This window comes from Phalacrocorax carbo, chromosome 5 (assembly GCF_963921805.1).
Source record: "Phalacrocorax carbo chromosome 5, bPhaCar2.1, whole genome shotgun sequence".
NCBI classification, from domain to species: Eukaryota; Metazoa; Chordata; class Aves; order Suliformes; family Phalacrocoracidae; genus Phalacrocorax; species Phalacrocorax carbo.
Genome location: NC_087517.1, coordinates 64603715 through 64621149, shown reverse-complemented (window position 1 = coordinate 64621149; position 17435 = coordinate 64603715). Strand labels below are relative to the sequence as shown.

The window sequence follows — 17435 nt, the reverse complement described above, 5'->3', positions numbered from 1 at the left end:
CAGTATGTCAAGAAAAATTACTGTTATTTTGACGTTTGTCTCAATTGCATGGAAGAGTCTTTCTCCATTTTATTTTTTTTTCTTCAAGCAGTGGATACCAGGCATTTTCTTTTCTTCTAATGAGCTGAAAAGTTAGGTAGTGTAGCTTGGATGCTAGATAGTTGTTTTTCCCCTTTTCTTTGCAGAGTTTGTTTCAAATAAATCAGTATTCTGGTATTTTTTTGTTTCAAGCCTGTAAAAAGTAGAAAGAGTGCCATTTACTTTCAAAACAAATACGTTCTGTAAGCACTGAAAATATACTAATTTTGTAATTATTCTTTCTAATTCCTGATTTTTCTTCTGGAAGGTGGAGCATGGAGGGTGAAGGACTGTTGGGACTGGAGCTGTGTTCTCAGCTGTGGCAGCAGAAATTGGGGATGTATTTCCTTTTTCTACCGCCCACAGGAAAGTTTTATGATTTTAGTTTATTGTTTGTGAAGCCCAGTTTTGGGTGGAAGGACTTCCAGCAGGCATGCATCACTGTTAAAATATATTCATCTATAATATTGATATGGTACTGGCGAAGCATATATTTTTTCCAAGTTAATCTTTCTTCTGCTCATATTTTTAAACTTTGCATTCATACTGTTTTTTATTCTGAAAACAGCAACGCTCTTGACTTGCTTTTCTGCACATCAGGAAGCGTGTCCTTCCTATTAGCTACCTATTAGCTAGAAGGTGTGACTAAGTAGGGTTCTTCTCCCTTTTGCATTGCTAGCGAGTAACATTTTCCTCTCAAAACTACATCCAAGCCATTTTTGATGCATACATTGCAAATGGCAAAGGTGAGTTACTTCTACATTGTGTAGAGGTCGTGCGTTGTTATACATGTAATACCAGTTTGTCTTTCCACGACTGGCCTATCCTTCAGTTTGACTGATGTGATAGCTGTCTTCATTATCTTCCAAGTGATTTGCTCGTGCTGTCTGGGCCTTATGAGCATTTAATTTCTGAGGAGGATGCTCCCAGAAAATATACTCTGAAGGGTGCTGCAAAATGGTCTGCTCAGTGCATTATCCTGCTAGGCTTGAATAACTGCTGCTTAAAGAAGAATTTCTTCAGACAAGAAGGGAAAAATGCCAACATTATGATACAAGCGCATCAGAGGGAAATAATTGTATGGTCCCTTCTGGGAGTGTGTGTAAGTCTTTGGAGGAAATGCAAAACAGAGGGCTGGAGGAAGGAACTGTGTTTTCTCAGGAAGGTTGATTTCAGATTGATTTTTTTTTTTTTAAATATTTTTTTCTTCTATCAGTGAACTTGGTGTTAAGATGGTTCAAGTCATAATGCTGAAGGCATAGAGGACGGTCACTTATCAATAGAGGATAGACTTTTTTTTTTAATAGGAAAAAAGTGGATAAACAGGTCTGGGGGTTAAAGAAAAACTTATGCAGTGCAAGGCAATTTTTTTGGGAACAAAAGGATTTCAGTTCTTTAGAAGAAAGTCTTATCTGTTGCAAAGACCAGTGGAGAATGACTTATCTGTACTAGTTAATTATAGGATAATAGGCATCTTTTGGTATTGTGTAAGTGTGAACAAAATGAGACCCAAGTTTGTCTAGACCGAGAGGTAAACAGCAGAAGGCTGTTACGTGGTCAACGAGGGCAAAGAGAGATTGCTCATGAAGATCTGATACCTGGGACAGAAGCCTGGCGTGGTACTTCGTGTACTATATTCCAGTTCAGGCTGTCTTGGGTGTTTAGTACAGTTTGTCAAAGTCTCTTTTAAGAATGTGTCAGGTTGCAAAAGAAAGAAAAGGCATTTTGTGAAAGATCAGCTGATTGCCATGAAGTGCTTGAAAGAATTAAGGATAGTAGCGGAAAATAAAGCTGTACATCTGAAGGAGCAAATGGCTTTCAGAACATGACAAAGTTCTTGCTTTTAGAAGAAGAAAGACAGCAGAGACTAGAAATTACTGGAACTAGTGAGAAAACTTGTATTTCACACATTTTAAAAATAAGTTTCATGTAGTTTCAATTTATGTCATGTTTGAGTTTCAATTTTGTATCAGTTGTGCAGTTTCATTTCGTTACACAGTGAAGGAAAATAATTGCAAAGGCGGTCAGGTATTGTGGGGTAAACTTTATTAGATGTGGAACATAATAATAATAGGAATTATAGATGACTTCAGTCATAGTAAAGTGAAGTGCTTAAAAGGTATTTATTAGGTGATAGCTTGTCAGTGGAGAGTCTTGTATACAAAAATGAAGATGATGAACTCTTTGTGTCTCTGTAACTATCTTAGAGCTAGTTGTAAAATGAAGGCTATAAAGTTTTTGTTTGTTGCTATCTGTATGTCATGAAAGAGCCAAATGGTTTCCAAAACGTACAGTCACAAACTGATTATAAAATTCCCGAGGGGAACTCTGATGGGGCTATCATAACTTAAGAATGGAAGGTGAGTCACTGCAGGAGGAATTCATGTAATAATCTTTTCCGGTATTTATAGGACCAGAAGGATAAAATGTCATTTAATTTTATTTGATTAAAAACTACTAGGTAAGAGAGAAAGAGAAAGAAAAAATGAAGCATCTTTCTTTTATTTCAGGCATGAAAGATGAATGGAATATATAAAAAGTTGTGTTAATAATAAAATTATTTTATTTGATAACTTAAGGTGATATACTTTCTAGGTTCTAGATGCAAAATGTTGCTTTTGAGTGCAAAAGCTAGATTATGAGGCATCTGTATGAGTTCTTGCTTGCTAGTTCAGGCATATGTATCTGTGCAGTTCAAAGATTATCCATGTAAGGTGTTTATTTGCCTTAAAAAGTTACGCTGCTTAAATGTACTTAATGTAGCCTTCATTAGGTTTGTTAGGATGCCAAAAATGCTTTAGCCTATTCCATTAATGCTGATGATGCAGTATTTTATCCAGCACTGTCTGTTCAGTCCTGCAGTCACTTCCGCTTGAATCAGTGCTGTATATCCTCTCTTACGTAGTGCTCCCAATATAAAGGTTATGTTAGTGTCATCTACTGTTGCTTAAAGGTTTGGTTGGTTTGTGTTGGTTTTTTTTTTCATAAACGGCATTATAATTTGGTAAGCCTGTGTTTATTCGCAGTGAACACTTGCATGAATTCTTAACTAAAGCTTTTAGGTGCTGTCACAGTATTGAGAGCTTGTCACTGTGTCAGGGTACAATGATCCTTACCCTTTCTCTTTTTCTCTCCTTTGGACTGCTAGTATTAATTTTTGGTTTATTTATAAGGTCTTCGGCATGGTTCATTAATATTAATGGTGGCAGATGTGTGTGAGGAAAGGTGAGACTGTTAAGCAAAATAACGAATATAAATATTCTTGAATGAGCCACGAGATCTTCAAAAATTCATTTGGGGGGGAAAAACCCAGAGAGTATTAAATACTGCTTAAATAGCAAATTTGTCTGGATACATGCTTGGCCAAAAAAGGCCCCTGACTTATCTTTTCACTTTCTGCTATTCCAACTTGATGAAACAAAGCACCTTCTCCATAGTACATAAGTGTTGGTAAGAGAAAGGCAGAAAGGATCAAATCTGTGTAATCTTTTCTAGAGATCACTAAATGAGAATTAGATGTTTAGAAAAAGAACAGATGTATGAGAAATAAGCAAATTGCTAAACCCATTGGTGAAGAAAGAATATTTTCTGCAACTTCGCATTACTAGTGAGTTTCAGTGGAATAAAATCATTATTCTAAACTTTTTTTGTTTTAAAGTAAGTAGCTGCTTGCATCTAGAACTTTCTGTGCCTTCCTTGACTCTCCCTGCCAACATTGTAGGTCTGTTTCAGGAAAGGCAGTGTTGAGGTTTTCAGAAATTTTAGTGCTAGGTTTCTAGCTATGATATCAAGGAAGAGCATGTTCTTTTTTCAAACAATCAAACACAACCTGGAAGATGCTACTTATGTTGATTAAAACTATTTTTTCCAAGACGAATTGTGATGTAATTTAGATTGGTTTTGATTGTTTTGAGTTGCTGCATAATAAATGTAATCCTAAATGACACTTGAGCCTCTTGTGACCAAGTTTGAGTGCATTCCAGAGTGGGTTAATCCTGTGCAAGAAATGAAAAGGTGGGTTTGATTTTTCTGTTGTTCCTTCACATGTTTCTAAAGGGTTTTTTCTACAACAATAGAAGATAAAAGTGAAAGATCTGTTTATTGTTTATGTACATTACCTCTGGTAAGGATTAAATGGAAATAACTTGAGTGGAAATCAAAGAATATCAGATATCTCTTAGAAATTGTAGAAGTAATTTAAAAGGACTTTTATATTTTCTAGAATTCATGTGAATTACTGCAGTTCTCTAAGCTGAACGCAGATTTAACAATTACACTTTGATATTCATTTTAATTTAAGAGAGGTAATACAAATTTTGCTACTTTAATATCCCATTCAATAGCCAGTATTGAATTTTTACAAGGATAGTACAACTATCAGTACAGTGTAAAAACAAACAAAATGAAAATAAACAAAAACAACACACCTCAAAAAACCGCTCCCACCACCATACTAAATGGATCCTCTATCATACAAGAGGTTCTCTGATAACAGTGATAATGGGAGAGCTTATCGAGAAAATAAATGTTTTTAGTAGCTTGGAGTTTTTAATGCATGCAAGTATTTCAAAACCTAGCTAAATTCTTGTGGCTAGTTGTGTTTTAAAGAATACCCACACTTTTCTGACTGTTTCACTTTTGTCCTTATCAAATTGGTTTCAGTGAATATACTTTTGGTTTTGTTATGGCAGAAGATTAATCAGAATGTTTAAATAGTTTGTGGGAGCATTGATATAGTTTCAGTGATATATCCTCTGTAACATAACTTTGTCTTATACATGCTCCTTACCAAATTAAACAAAAATATTGTGTCAGTTCTGTATTTCTTCATATAAATGGTGCAATTTAATACTGGAAGATGATCCAACTGAATTTTTTTTGGCTCATGAACTTTGTAAAATATTACAGGAAAGTTGTGCTTCCGGAGCATAGGCTTAGGAAACGTGGTATAATACAAAGAAATTAAATCATGAGAACGTAAAGATCATAAAGGATCATAATTTTCATTAACTTTTAGCCGCAGTACAGTTGGGTTATTAGTTTCATAAATAACCAGTTTTATGGGATTCACATTAAAAAAGCCTTTATTTATGTTTTCCAGAAACTGTATCTGGAAAAATGATTGGGTGTTTCTTCAACCTGTTCTTCACTGCTTTTGAATTTCCATTTTTATCCAAAGGGACTTTGTGGTTGAGTCTTAATTCTTTCAAGGGATGTGTTAAATAATTTCCCTTAAAAGGTGCTTGGCTTTTGAGTTTATAATTTTTGTAAATCAGTTGAGATCACATTCATTTTTATTGAATATGATTGCACTTGATGTCTTCAAAAGCTGTTCATATCCAAAAAATTCGAGAAGTGGAAAAAAAAACAACAACAAACAAAAACCAAAACCCCAAGTATTCATATTGCAAGATATGGAGAATCTGTATTTCTAGTTTAGTGTAGCTAATTTCCTCCCAATCAACAGAGGTCAGTTAAATCAACTGAGCGGAAAGAGTTATGGGATTTCAGAGGTGCAGAAACTAGAGATGATGTTGTTCAGATGCATTTCTACCTTGGTTTAAATACACTGTCATAAAACAAAACAAACTGTCTTTCTCAGCATCAGTATGTTTTCCGTGGAGTATAGAATTATAGATACTTTCTTAATAATTTGAAAAGGAAATATTTCCCAAGTAGAATTGCAGTCATGCAACCTCTGCGTTGTAAGTGGAGAGCCAGTTACTTCTGTCAACAAAATAGTTTTTGATGTTTAAGCAGCTACGTGCCAGTGTGTCGGGCCAAAGGAGGAAAGCGCATGGGGCAGCTTTTAGAAACAGTACTGCTGTTTTACAGATTAAAAAAATACTTAAAACATCATTAAGTTCTAGCTAATTTTCTGTGTTTCTCCTGTTAGTGGAATCATATAGGCCAAGCTGCCTTGGTTGAAGGTGGTTGACTGTGTCCCAAGTCAGTGTTTCTTAGGCAAGTCTCAGGAGCAAAGCTTCCTGGTCAGCCTGTTGGTCACATGGACTCTGACTACAGAAGCCTCGCTAGAATGAGCCTACGGAAGCTGCAGAACCATCAGGAGAGCAGTGTTCACCTTTCCAGAGTCTTATCTCGGCTGCTTTTCTGCTTCTTCCTTCCTTTCTTGTGCTGGGAACTGCTGCACACCAGTTGCTCAATCTCCCATCTTTGCCAGCAAACCATTTGCTCCAGATGTTCTCCTCTGTGATGTAGCTGGGAGTTAACCAGCCTTTTGAAGTCACCTTATCTCTGTGTGAAACTTGATGACCCCATCACACTTCTCAAGTATGAAATAGAAAGTTGGTTTTCCTTTGATGGGTTGCTTTTTTTTTGTGAAGTTTTTTATGTGAAATTTCCATTTATTTTCCGGACCTTTGAGTTCTGAGAGGCTCGCTAGAGGAATTTCAATGCTAAATTTTACTCAACTTGTGTTGAATCTGTACCTGTGTATGTTTTAGTGAGAGTGCATTCAAAGGTCCTTGACAGTGTCTTCAGTTTTAATCCAGAAAACTGGAGGGGATGGCTGTGTCTGCCTGTTTATCATAAGGTGGAACTTAAGCCCGTAGAATACGTCACGGCAGCAATTGAAATGGGATTGTTATCAAGGTGGCTATTCCTATACTTATTCTGCATCTAAATAACACATGTAATGATGATAGAGAAGATACAGCAGGATTGGGCTTCAGCGTATCTTGGTAACCTAAATAAAGAGCTTTGTCCTTGTACAGTGAACCCAAAATCAGTGGTACTATATCTTGAAAACTTAGGGTTTCTGTGCTAGTTAGATTAGTCCCAGCTGGATATATACGTGCCTGTGCTGCCATCATACTTTGATCTGTGTTATAAAACTATGATAGTGTCTCTTTTTTTTCTTTTTTAATTGATACACAAATCCATCAGCCGTCCTTCTAGGCACATTCTTACAAAGGTGGTACTGATTGCTTCCTGTAGTCCCATGTCCTATATATCTTTGTATGCCTCAAATTGAGCAAGTCTAAACAAAGCAAACAGGCGGCTTTCCTCTAAACTCAGAAAGAAACTCTAAACAAAGGAATGGGAGGAGTATGAAGCTGCAGTTAGTTTTACCAAATGACTGTCCTTTTGTTCTGGAAGGATTGGCAGGGGAGTCACAACCCCTAAAAAAATTACTCTTGACACAATTGCAATTCTGCACAAAATATTTCCAAAAAGGCATTGTGACTACGTTGAATGGTGTGGGTTTCCTCCAGTGTATGAGAGAGATTAGAAAAAGAACCTTTAAATCAACAGTTGGTTCATCACTTTCCTGTTCTAAGGTAATGATGTTTTTCTTACTCAACAGTGTTTCCTTGATATGACGTTTGGAGCTGGAGGTCATACTACAGCTCTGCTAGAGAAAGCCAGCGACATTACGATATATGCACTGGACAGGGATCCCGCAGCTTATAAAATAGCTCAGCAGCTCTCAGAATTGTACCCGTAAGTTGTCTTCTCCTGTCTTAAACATGGTCAAGATAAGGTTGATACTGTGGTGTTATATACGTAATATAATTTTATAGTTTTAATATACAGTTTTTAATGGCTTACTGTAGAATAGCAGCATATGCTGTACGTACCCCACTAAATAGGAGATCCATTTCAATTTATGAGTAATTGCATGCAAGTTCTTCTGAGTTTTTTGGAGTTAAATGCATATTCTGTACTTTGTTAATTTTAAGTATGCATCAAGTAGCCAATTTTATATTTAAAAATTGATTTTAGAATGATTCGTGTGCTCTCTGCCTGCTTTGAGATGATTCTGGTGGATTTGTTCAAAATCATACACTTTGTGGTAAATATTTCACAAAAAAAGATAGAATAATGTGCTTTAAATAATTAGGTAATTTAAATATGGCTTATGAAAATTTTAATTTTTAAAAAAACAAAAATTAACTATAATTCATTATTAGGTTTGCTAAATGTTTTGCCACTGGCTTCAGAAACTACTATTTAATTTAATATGCTACTGTTTCTACGTAAAGCTCATGCTTCAGTTTTCTTTTTAAATAGAGTGCTGAATTTGCTAAATGAACAATTGCTAAATGCAAATTGTTAGATTTTTTTTACTTATACAATGTTCTTGTTCCTTTATTTTATTCAAGAAACAGCCCAGTCAGAGCATGAGTACCTTCATGCAAAAGTGAGCAATATGTTGAGTTGGATATGAGCTTTTCAGAAAGTGCTATTGTTTAGATTTGACCAAGAAGTAAAAATATGTAGATACAAAATTAAACAATATGAAATAATTAATACTTAGGAAATTCAGGGAAAGTAGGAAGAATAGGACACTTACTGTCATGTTGAAAATATCAGAGTATTTATTTCAAAAGAGGTTTTACATGAGGAAAAGCAAATCTTTCCAATAAGAAGAAAACTGGGAAGAGGTGGATAAAGAAACACCTGGTTGTTCAGTCATGTTTCCCCACATAAAAAGGAGCTCTCAGACAGCAATAGGATTCAAGCAATGCAGAAGGTATTCCTCACTTTTTCCTAAGAGAAAAGGCTAAAATGTGCGTTCTTTTCAAGTGCCATTGTCAGAGGCCCAGTGGGAAAAATGCAAGTATGTGACAAGCAAGCGTAGCCTGGTTTCTAGTCGTCCTACTCTGTAAGATCACTTTAAATATATTTCTCTAATTTTTCACTTCTTAGTGGGCTGAAGAGACGTGCAGTGTATACTTACAAATTTGTAGAATTCCTCTCTCAACTGTTAATTTCTCCAGAGAATGCTTTTTTTGACAGAATAGCGTGGAGAATATTAGCAAGGAAAGTTAATCTTCTTTTAAACTAAGCCCACAAACTCCACCAGATGTCATTGGAGCTGAAAAGTCTTCTGTTCTTCATGTCATAGGAAAAAAATTATCTAGTCCAAATTAAAGCTAATCTTATATCTAATAAAAGTTTTCAGAAACATTCACGCAACACAAGACAATGATGAGCAGTCCTCTGATTCAGTGTATGTTTATCTGTAAAGTATCCTATGCAACCTCGGTGTGAAGGAAGTTTATTTTCCAGGTAGATGAAGAGATATTACAAGTGTTGGATGTTGTTCTGCCAATAATCAACATTGTTAATTCTCTGCTTGCTTATGTTTGTGAAAAGATGAGCTTTCATCAATATAGTGTTACAGTTGATGTAACTTACTGAGGCTTCATAAACAAAAGAGGCCTCCTAGTTCCTGTTTTTGTTCGTAAAATCATATAAACTTTAAACTTGGTTACTTGGACTCCCCACATAGTGTTGTCCACCTTTACAGACGCAAGTTGTGGTTAGAATGAAGTGGAATCTTAAATAACATAGTGTTAAATTAATAAAGTCTTAATCACTGAAAGATGACTGCATGCCACTTGCATATGTATAGTAAGATACAAAGCTGTATTCTTATTTGTTTTGGTGTTTTCCCTCATCTCCCACCTTTCCTATTGGACAGAACAGGTGGGTCCTTTTACAGAAGGTAAATATATAATTTTTCATAACAGTTTATGTTAAAAGTTAAAGAATGTTCCTATATGGTGTATGTGCTCATTCTTAATCTGCTTTCTCTGGGAAGTCAGTTGCATAAAGTACTATTGAAATAAAAGGCAGCAGGAGCAGGTACAAATATATCATTTATATATATTTATATAAAGCTAGGGTTTGCTTACAAATCAGTTTTAAGTATAAAGGATTTACTTATGAGATACGGAGCTTTCATAAATGGAATTTTTTCTTTCAGTATTCATTAAGAGATGGTTGATCTAATATTACGGGGTTTTATTGTCCGTTTTCTGCACTGTGTTGGAAAGAAATCTTTTATCATCATTTTACCCATTTAATTCAAATCCGTGTTGGCATTAAAAGCTCAGGGAATTAATCCACTTGACATCTTTATCTGATCAGGTCTACTGTCAGGTAAAATAGTTCCCTGGTTCACCAGGGAGCCACAGAAATAGTTGTGCCATCTTAAAAACGGCAATGGCAGCATGCAGTTGCAAGCTGAGAGAAATGTAGGGCTGTCCCTTCTGTAAGCAGCACAGCCGTAGATGTAACTGACTGAAGAACTGCAGCACAGAAGTATGAACCTATAAATTATTTTTTTTCTGTTCTACTTTTTTTTTTTTTCACCTCTTCTGCTTAACGTTGCCATTTTGGGAGAGGTTATTTGACTTGCCGAAGTGCTTTACTTCCTTTGGAGGTGACGGCAAAGGAGGGGAAAAGGCTATTGTGCAACTGTAACCAGTATAATCTGATTCCCACTATGTCTGAAATTGTGAACGCAATGGGCAAACTGAAAGTCATACATCAATTGACTTTTCTGTTGCTCTTTTGCTTCTACTTAAAATAGAATGTTGTGCGTGTTTAATTGGGGATGTTAATAAATTGCAGAATATCACCTACATGGTGGATCTTAAGTCTTGCAGTACTTTTTGCAGTAGTCCATCCTACCATAAAAAACTTCAACTCTAAATATTCAGTGTTAATTGCTATTGCTTATTCTGGTTAGGTAACATTAATAATCTTAGTAAAACCATGTAGTTCCAACTGTTACTCACTATGAGGCTTCATTTTTTTTTTAAGCATCCAATATCTTAAATCACTGAGTTATAAGATTATTAAAGCGCAAGTTGCAGAAATACGCCCAAAGATATGGTTGGAAGAGGAGATAAGTATGGCTAAATTAGGGTTTTTTTCTATATTCAGAACTAATAAATTAAGTTATCCTTGTACTTAGCCGAAAGACAGCTGGAGTAGTAAGTCACTGAATGAGAACACTGAGGAAAAATACATTTGATGTTTGTATTTTAAATGTGCCTCTTTGCTTCTTGGTAATGATTTTGTCAGAACTAAACTCCGAAGAAAGCAGAGTTCCAACTTCAATTCTTGCATTCATTTAGCCTCTCTGTTTATTATTTTTATTTTTTTAAAATATGTAGTGCTGCTTTAATGAGGAGAAAATGGGTCAGGGCCTGTTAGATATTCAGTGTGTGGGTGGGAATCCTTTGACGTGCTTTCTGGGGAAGCCTCTAACTTGGGAATTGCTGCTGAGATTCCAGGAGAACAAGATAAAATTCAGTCAGTAGCGAAATATATTACAAGTAAACCCTTTCACACCCACTGAAAGGAAGAGGTTGGAGAGGTGTCTTAAATCTGGCAATTAACCAATATCATTGCAGGCTTTTAAGTATGAGAAACCTACGCAAAGCCTACGCAGAGGAGACAATATGTTCTTTGTAATTCTCTGAGCAGAATAAGAAATTATGCCCCAAAAGTAGGGATAAATAGTATAAAATTCCTCATACAATTGAACTACCATTTTATAGTAGTTCTAAAGTAATTTTAATGTGGTGGTGCTTGTGGGTTTTGCTTTCAGGGTTACATTAATTTTACAGAAAAAGTGGGATGGAACCATCAGCTGTGTTGTATGTTGGGGAAAATACAACGTATTTTGTTCAGTTCTAGGGAAAACAGAACTCCTTTTTTCAGTTGCAGTAAGTCTATTTTAAGTGCTCGTGAATTGTAGCCGAGTGGATAATATATTCATGATTTTGTTGTTATATGTTATTTATATAGGCTACTATTTAACTTTTGATTGTAGCGCACAAGGGATACAATGAACAGTGTGCAATCAAGCCATATTCATTATAATGATGCCCTGACTATATATAAGCAAGATAATTAGTTACCTGCAGCTTTATTTCTTTCTAAAGAATTCTCTGTGTATCTCAACATCTGGCTGCCTCTCAAATGGTAGCAGCATAGATAAGTGAGTTGCCTTAAATATGAGGTGGAAAAATGCAATTGAGAGCACTAAAAAGACCTTTAAATGCCATTATATTAAAATAGTTCTCTGTCATTTATTTTGTTCCCCAAAAGGTTTAATTGGTTAACAAACCCAAATGCATTTCATTATAAAAACAAAAGGAATAAAAATTCTTTCTCGTGTTGCTGAAGTACCAGCTGTGCAGGTTTCAGAATGACTAGAAACCTTTGCTTGTTTTCGTATGTACAATGTGGTCCTTCAACACAACGAGTTCCTGGTTCAAATTTGGGCCCAATTCAAAGTTACTCTGGCATATAAAACACATGAACAGTCTACTTTTAACAGTTTTTTTTTTCTTCCCTTTTTCTGTTTGAGTGTTTTATTACTTGGCCCTTTTAGGGCTTTCTTAAAACCTTGTCAGTTTGAGTGTCAGTCTTCTCTGATGTATCGTAACTATAGATGTTTCACTACCAACATCACATCTCTTGAAACTGCAATTAAATCTTTTCAGTGTGTACTACTTAATTTTCCTTTCTTTGCAGACCTGATGATTGCATTTTTATTCATTGTATGGGCTGCAAAATCTTTACCATGTACAGACTGCAGGCTAATAATTTCAAGTTCAAAAAGTGTTTCTATTATGTAAGTATTGCTGGGACAGATAACCTCCTCCTCAGTGGTCTTACAAGAGCTCAATATTAAGTATCACACAAACCCTGTACCCAAAACTGGCCAGTGACATTGGGATGTACCATGGCAAAAATGAAACTAAACTGGTAGAAGCCAGAATTGTGTAAACCCACTTTTTAAAAAGAAAAATGCTAGTTTTTCTTCTTGCTGTAAATATTCCCTCAATTCAAGTAAAGGAGGAAAATCAGGTTGCCTGATTGAAAGGAAAACTTCTTGGCAGAGAAAGGAACTTATGTTCCTTGTAAGCTTTACAAAGACAATATCTCTTTATTTTGAGGTACGCAATACCCAGTAGTAAATGATACTGAAAAAGAGAATTGGGGAACTCTTCTTTTCCTGAAAGTTTTGGTATTAAAAAAAAAAAAAAATCAGCTCATGAAAATCACTTTTATAACCATTTCCATAAAAAGCGCATAAGACAATGTTCACTCTCTTTTTAACTTGTTCTTCACAACATACGTGTGTGTTTCTGTATTTTAAGCTCAGCATCAAGTTCTTACATAACTGACGGTGTTAGCTACCTGAACAAAACATTACCGGCTCGTTTTCTTAATTTGCTTAACGTTCCTCTGGTTATACTCTGACTTGTTATTGCAGTCGTATACTCAGGGTTGCCAGTAATACATCTCTGCCAAGGAATTGTGAAGGACAAGTTTATTGTTTTGGTTAGGGATTTTAGATGAGGGAGCTGCCGTGGAGTGACTAACATGCAGTGCTATGCTAAGACTGGTTCATTAATATTTTGTTGGGTATTTCCTGGCTGAATCAAGAGATAATGGGAACAAATACGGATGCCTCTTCATCAAGATGAGATTCTTTAATTGGTCTTTTAGCAGAATAATTTATTATTTGCTCCGAATATAAGTAGTTTGTAAAACTTGTAACAATTTATATTTGTATTTGTATACTCAAACCAGTTTCTATGCATGGACATATACACTGAGCAACTTCAATTGCCTGGGTGCCCATGCCACTGTCCCCAGAGTTACCAACAACTCTTTTTATGTATGTTGATTGAGAGACAACAGCAAAAAGATGGGAAAACCAAATTCTAATGTAAAAGTGCATAGTAGATATAAATATATAGTACAATATATTGATATATTTACTTTTGAAAAAATCTGATAAATGTGATTTTGTAGAGAACAAATGCAATGTGGACTATATATGGACTCTTGGTCACACAGTGCAGCGCGGCCAGTTAAGCCAAGAGGCAGGGTTGGCTAATCCTTAGCCATAGGAGTCCATTTATACATTGTTGACTGGCTCTGAAAAAAGTTAATTTGAGAAACTCCTATAACTAAGAAACAAAAATTATTTTTCAAATTAATAAGCTTTTTGTACAATCAATTATAGAGATGAGTAATGAGTAATGGTTTAAAACAGGAAGGTGCTATGTAATGCCTACATGAGCATCAAAAGTGTTCATGGTGCTTTCTGTGGACAGGGAAAGTTACCATCCTCCGGAGTGTGCATAACATGTTTTTGCGTAAAGGTGCAGATTCAAGTTAGTTGCTGAGCAGAGCAGTGTTTTCTGTGTAGTACAGTCAGCCTTTTTATCTTACTCGTCTGTGTTTCATTGATATTTTTCTATATAGGATATTTGAAAAACAGAAGTCTTAACAAGATTGTCACCCACGGAAAAATAACACATGGCACAATCTAGAGAATACCTTACCTCTATTCAAACTGGATGTCTTTTTGTATTAGCAGAATGCACATTTCATGTGGAAATAGTCATAGATAGATGAACACCTCCTAAGCATCCTCAAAATGTAGTATAATTTAAGACCAGGTAGACAAACAGTACCTTCTTAAAAAAGGAGATGGAAGAGAAATGATGCATAAATCCAAGTGTTTCTTTAAAGCAATATGTAGCTCAGTATTAGAAGTAAGCTTGGGAAGATGTAGCTAGGAGAAAGGCATCAAGATGGTAACAGAAAGATATACAAATCTGCGTATACTAGTTGAGTAGACTGAAGCTTGAGTAGGTTGAATGAGTTGAATGCAACAGTTTGTCTAAATATATTAAGATCTCCCCCCTGCAATTTCAGTAGTTTCTGTATAAAAGTATATTTATCCACAGTCTTTAAAATATTTTTCTAGGAGCAGCGAGTTGTCTGGCAGGCTGTACTAAGCATTCCTCTGATGCAGTGGTGTTTTACTGTGGCTCTCTGGTCGGATTCGGCTTCCAACATGTTTATTCTTCTCCTCAGAGGTGGATATGAAAAAAGCTCATACACCGCACCTTCCAGAGTGGGCGTTGTGTCAAAGTATGAGTTGCTACTGCACCCATATGTACAAGAAAGGCTGAATGGGGTCCTAAACTGAGATTTTTTTTCTCAGTGCCAATATTGGCCATGCAGTGGGTCTTAAAACTGGTGTTTAGTTCCAACAGTGGGAGTTGTTAACTACTGTATGCATGGGAAGCCAGAAAACAGCTCTTGCTTATATTACATAGTCAGTAAGAGTAGGAAAGATTGTACTTTGTATTGACAGAAGCAGGTTAATATGTATGTTTGGAAGGCTGGAACAGAGCTTTTTATGCTCAGGGTATAGGATGTTAAGGATTGATGAACTGATGAATGTGGTATCAATATCTTGTACCTCTCCATCCCAGAATTCTTCTAGCACTGTATCATACCAGAATTTTAATACTGAATGACAAGGAAAAGCTCTCTATCTGCTGAATTTAAACACTGTAACTTTGTTGAAATCACTTCAGAGCTCTAATTTTTTCTGCCTCGGTTGCAACCAAATGCTGTCCTGACCTGACTGACTTAACTTGCGAGATCTGTCTAGCTCATACATTGAGGTGGGATGGCTACAGGCCATTTCCAACATTAGTAGCTGAGTTTAAGTTTCATATCCTGGTTACATAAGAGAAGACCTTATTTGCACTGTTTACATATTAAAGGAGTAAGGTGTCTTTTAAGTACATAGCTATGCCCAAATACTGCCTCTATATATACAACAGCACTAGTTTCGAGGCGTGTGGTTATGTTGACATTCCTACTTCAAGCTTTTATTTAGCAGTAGAAACAGTTGGAGAATGATTAAACACTAATCAGTCTACTAAGACTCATTCTATTTACAAGATTCTATTAATCTTTTTAATGCAATATATTTGTTTTATTTTGGCAAAATTATCTGATAGCTATGTTAACTACTAAAATTATTTTCGATGTCATGTCATAAATTTGGGGGTTTGTCTTTATTTTCATATATAACATCTCATGTGCCAGTGCTAGATTTAATGTAATTTCCAGTCAAATGAGTCAGGACAGCTCTTTTCTGTGTTACTGGTTTAAGAAAAGCGGCTGCTGTTTTGATCTGAGTAGTCTTGAGAGAAGCTGCGCCTTCATATTATTTTAGTAGGAAAATCTTAGAAGAGATGTTGGCCAATTTGAAGCTCTAAAGGAAGATTTGCAAGCATTATGTTTCAAACAATAAACTTTTATTTCAATGGGTTTTGTTACAGTTATTGAGGCATTTTACATTTCAATATTAAGTGAAAATTAGAGTTTTGTGAATAATTGGTGTTTATCAATTTGGATGATACTATGATGATCATTTGCATTGGAAGGGGTCTTTGGATGTCGTCTAGACCAGCCTCATGCTTCAGGCAGGTTCAGTAGGAACAATTCTAGGCTGTAGATTGTAACCTGATGTGACTGTATGGCCTCGAATTTTTCTAAGGCACAACAGGATTCTAAAATACGTTCACTTTCTGATCTTATTGTGCTAAAGTGCTGTAGCCTTAAATGGTAAATTTGTGCAGCACCATTCTCTAGCAGGCAGTAGTGAGTATCCCAGGGTGGCCCCCGGAGTCATATCCCACGTGATAGTGTTTTATATTGGTTTATATTGTTTACAGAATTTAAATTAAAATTGAGAGATGCATCATATGGTCATCTCCTTCGGACTTTCTGTTGAGTGGATCCTCATCCAAAGCATACAGGAGGTGATTCTTCTGTGAGTTATTCCTGCTTCCCTTTATTCCTTTTCCTACTCTCTCTTCTAGATAATGCTAGGGGAGGGCAGTCAATATGATAATCTACACATGTATCCGAACCATCTTAGACATCTTTGGACAACAGGAGTATAGGCCAAGCAGCTTAATTATTTTCCAGCCTGACAAATTACAGCTTTTAGACCACAGGTAGTGATCAAGTAACGAAAAAACATTGTGTTGAATGTCAGTTTTCTTCCATTACAGTTTTTCATCAGTGTTTCTAGGAATACTATAAAATGCTCACTGTTCTTACAGAATGAGAGGACCTTTATTTCTTAAGTTGATGAGGAGGGATAAGCTTCTGAAATAGTTTAAAACAAATGAGCAAAAATCCTGTCTAGGTATTGTTTAAGGACGTGGAGTTGAATGTGGGTGATTTGAATTTCTCTTTGGCACAAATGTCCACATCCTGAATTTATTTTTCAGGACATTGTATATACCTGCTAGCTCAACTTCTTCTGGAATGCAGGGCCAAGTGTTACTTTAACCAGCAGTAGTTTCACACATGCCTGTTATATTTTTTTTAAATTCATCTATATCAGTGTGCATAAGAGTGCTCAGAACATCTTTAAAGTTTAATGTTATAGCTCTTACATGCAGAGTGTTTCTGAGGACAGTTCTGTGAATCTTAATTTGGCATATAGGTTTTTTTTCTAAAAGGAACAATTGTCTTTTAAAAATAAAGTAAATAATAATCTTTGAACTTACATGATCCATAAAGGAGACACAGACTTTTCCTTTCAGCCAGTTTCCAGGTATTTAGATGAGTTAGGTACTTTTATACTATTTTGTAACCATTTGATTACTAAAATACATGTAAAAAAATTTCTGATTGTTGAACTTAAATTCTAATTAAAAACATTTCCAAATGTATGTGTCAAAAAGATATAT

General features: G+C 35.6%; 1 protein-coding gene across 2 annotated transcripts in view; it reads left to right on the top strand.

The window, feature by feature from the left end:
- Positions 1–17435, top strand: part of METTL15 (methyltransferase 15, mitochondrial 12S rRNA N4-cytidine) — a 97505-nt gene that overhangs the window by 35789 nt on the left and 44281 nt on the right. For both annotated transcript variants that reach the window (XM_064452830.1, XM_064452829.1), the window contains exon 3: positions 7406–7542. In XM_064452830.1, coding sequence (XP_064308900.1) covers positions 7406–7542 — 137 coding nt within the window. The remainder of the gene's footprint in view (positions 1–7405; positions 7543–17435) is intronic.